This window comes from Odontomachus brunneus, unplaced genomic scaffold (assembly GCF_010583005.1).
Source record: "Odontomachus brunneus isolate Ranch 3 - 2012 unplaced genomic scaffold, Obru_v1 Obru_scaffold_238, whole genome shotgun sequence".
NCBI lineage: Eukaryota > Metazoa > Arthropoda > Insecta > Hymenoptera > Formicidae > Odontomachus > Odontomachus brunneus.
The window spans coordinates 245112-248865 of NW_022639688.1; the positions used below are offsets into that span (position 1 = coordinate 245112).

The 3754-nt window shown below is 33.3% G+C and overlaps 1 protein-coding gene across 1 annotated transcript in view; it reads left to right on the top strand.

The window, feature by feature from the left end:
• The first annotated feature begins 2520 nt into the window (after nt 1-2520).
• LOC116852601 (NADH-ubiquinone oxidoreductase subunit 8) overlaps nt 2521-3754 on the top strand; it is a 2757-nt gene continuing 1523 nt past the window's right edge. The window contains exons 1-2 of the mRNA XM_032833120.1: nt 2521-2687; nt 3319-3577. Of these exons, the coding sequence (XP_032689011.1) occupies nt 2645-2687; nt 3319-3577 (302 nt within the window). The 5' untranslated portion in view covers nt 2521-2644. The remainder of the gene's footprint in view (nt 2688-3318; nt 3578-3754) is intronic.

Sequence of the window (3754 nt, forward strand, 5' to 3'; positions counted from 1 at the left end):
TGTTCGAAAACTCCTCTCGATACCAACTCCACTAACCCCACCAAGCCCATCCACCATAGCCACTTTCCGTCGTGGACTTTCAGTGTTTTTGAACGCAGCCCTGAACGCATCCATAGGTTCAGATTCCTTATGGCTCCTGCACACAGGACGCGGTAATGCTTGTCGCGCAGCAGAAGTCCGCGCCCCAGCCAATCAATATGTTGCTTTTCCGTAAGAGCTAGAAGGTTATTACGGAAAGCAGCATATTGATTGGCTGTCGCGCGAACTTCTGCCGCGCGGCAAGCATTATCACGTCCTGTGTGCAGGAGCCATTACACAGCTGCAATCTAAGGGTGCCTTTTCATGTAGCCTTTTCATGTAGATTGTTCGCTGCGAATGATTTGTAGCGAGTAGCGAATAATTCGCCGCGAATAGTTTATGAGCGTCATATGTTGTGTGTTAACACATGGAGGAAAATTTAATTATTCATTTGATTACTTGGTATAACCAAACATTATTAAATTATATGCAAATAATGAATTATTATGAAAATATCCGAAAAAGGAAAGCAGCTGCAATTATGGCTATATTTTTACATAAGAAAAGAAGATATTCGAGAAAGAAACATTGGATAACACCTATTTTTCAAGATAGAAAAGAGCATGGATTTTTTCATGCTGTGCTATCTAAACTTCTTCTAGAAAACTTAAGATTTTATAATTATATATGCATGTCTGCAAGTCAATTTGAAAATTTAATATTCACAGTTGAAGCAGACATATTTAAGCATTATTACATTAGAGAACCTATAGATGTTGTTAAGATGTCAACAATGGTTATCTTAGCGAATATTCGCTAAAAGCTAAAAAATTTCAGCGAACAGCGATTACTCGTTAGCGAACAGCGAATGACCACGTAACCTTCAATCGCAGCGATTAATTCGCTACATGAATTTGCACCTTTATACTAAAAGTGCTATAGTATATGTAACATATACTGTAGTGTTTCTAGTAATAGACTGCACTCGAATGAGGAATCTGAACGCATCCATGGAATGCCGCCTGTTTCGTGCACGTCATTAAACTATGGGTGCTTACGATAACGAGAGTAGAGCAAGTGAGATCTGGATCCAACAAAATAGTATAATCTCCCATCTATAACTGTAATATTTTATGGTCTGTTCTTGCTCCTGCTTTTGCAGTCTCATGAACACAGGAGCATATCAGAAGTTCGTCTCAGGAACAACAAAGGGTAATGTATCATACTTAAGCTGCGTTCCGAAATGTACTGCCAGTACTGAAAATGTATAGTTTATGTCAAGTATACTACAGAATTTCAGCACTGGAAGTGAATTTCGGAACGCAGCCATAAAGTGTATTAATATTTTATCTTAAATTTATACTTAGATGTGAGTTTTTCAGCTGAATCAAGATTATATATAATATGTCATGTATTTCATACAGTTCAATTAAAATAAATTAATCCAGCTCTCTTTGATAATTGCAACCTTTGATAATTGCAATCTGATCATCTGACGTGAGACAAGTTTCAAGTAATAACTATTAATACAGGTTCAGTCCTTGTTTAAGAAGAGTTTGAAAATCTCAAATTAATAAACTGAAATAATATGTTATATAATTCTTTAAATAAAGAAGATAAAATATTAATACACTTTAAGTATGATACATTATCCTTTGTTGTTTGTGAGACGAATTCCTGGGGCCGATGCTTGACGATGTACGAATGAAATACGCATGCGAAAATCTACAGTATACGTAACGTGAACTAAACTAGTTTCGCATGCGTATCTTAGGGCTATCGCACACAAATTGACATAACTGCATATGCATAGCATAAGATCGTATGGACCAATGAGTATCGAATATTAAGCATCGAACACCAATATGGCGACTTAATACTCGATGCTCATTGGTACATATGGTCTTATGCTATGCATATGCAGTTATGTCAATTTGTGTGCGATAGCCCTTACTCGCATATCCTTCCTTCCTTCCTTCAATATTTGGCTACAGGCCTCTCTAAGAGTAATGCCCCAACGCCAGTTTCCGATTAATGATATAATTCGAGAGCAAAGTCTTGGAAATTTTCAAGACACGATCCAAAAAAATCACAAGGTCCGAACTTGTTCGAACACGTCTTGTCGTGACGGCGGTTAGGCCGGGACTTCTTACTCGCATATCGTCAAGAATCGAGTTCCTGATTTGCTCCCGTGTTCATGAGACTGCAAGAGCAGACCATAGAATATTACAGTTATAGATGGGAGATCATACTATTCTCTCGGATCCAGATCTCACTCGCTTTTCTCTCGTTATCGTAAACATCCAATGAATACCAGTACCATCATGGCTGTGTTCTTTTATTCGCAACAGCTGCAGCCGATGTTATTCTATTCTTGTTTAACATTTGGTAAAATCGAAGAATAACATGACATCTGTTGCGAATAAAAGAACGCAGCTCATGAGCACAAGAAGCCTTGATACCCGCAACCAATTAGAAGAAAGGTGTCACGTGACAGAGTTTGCCTCTCTACCGTTCTCCTATTTTTTAGTTCGTGGGTAGAACTTTTGTAAAGAAAAGGGACATGATATAGCTCAGACTATTATCAGCTATCATTAATGTTGTGTTAAAAAATTTAAATCCAGGAATGATGGGTTCCTTACAATTGATCACGCAAGTTGGTAAAATCGGTATGATTCGGTTTATTTAGCATATTTTCTTATAAAGTTAACTATAATTTTTGGATAAAATATAACCTTATTAGAAATTGCATGTTATCTCATATTAAAATATCTGTTTAAAAAGCAATCTTTATTATATGTGCACTAGATTATTTTGTTAAAAATCGTATACCAAAGTTAAGAGTTCTATTAGTATAAAGTGTTCTGATACATTGCTGTTAATGCTGGAAACATTAGTTTGTCCTTGTTATTTGTTACACACAGATATGCAACATTAGCAGAGAGTATTAGAGTGTAATTCTAAGATAATACATTTTCCATAAATATTTTTTTCTTAGTTTTACTTTTGCATTTAGTTATTCTCATACTTGCTTTGCACTTATATTTATGTTTATTATTATTGATATAAATATGATATATTCTAGCATAAATTATGTACTTTAATAAATTTAATAAATTAGCTCAATATATCTTATTTTTTGTAATCATTTTTTTATTTCAGTTATATATATATATATATATATATATATATATAATTGTATATATTTTTTACAGGATTTATATAAAGGATTATTAATATATTAAATCATTCATGTTTTATATAAGATACCAACTGTTTATGGAATTATAAATGTTTTAGCTCCAAAAGTTGTAAGAATTATTCCAAGTGGGATTACTACATGTATAAATCGTAATAAATATTATTACGTAAATGAAGAAAAGGATAAAACCTGGTCTGACATTGTAGAAACTGCAAGCACACATATGTTTATGCTTGAAATTATGCGAGGAGTAGGGATTGCTGTATCTCATATATTTAGAGAACCAGCGACAATAAACTATCCTTTTGAAAAAGGACCTCTGAGCCCAAGATTTAGAGGAGAACATGCATTAAGAAGGTATTTTTATAAAATTAATTTATATATGAATTTTTAGAATTGCACACTCTTGTATCTTTTATATTTGGTTATATACATTTATATATATATATATATATATATATATATATATATATATATATATATATATATATATATATATATATATATATATAAATACACACATATGCACACACA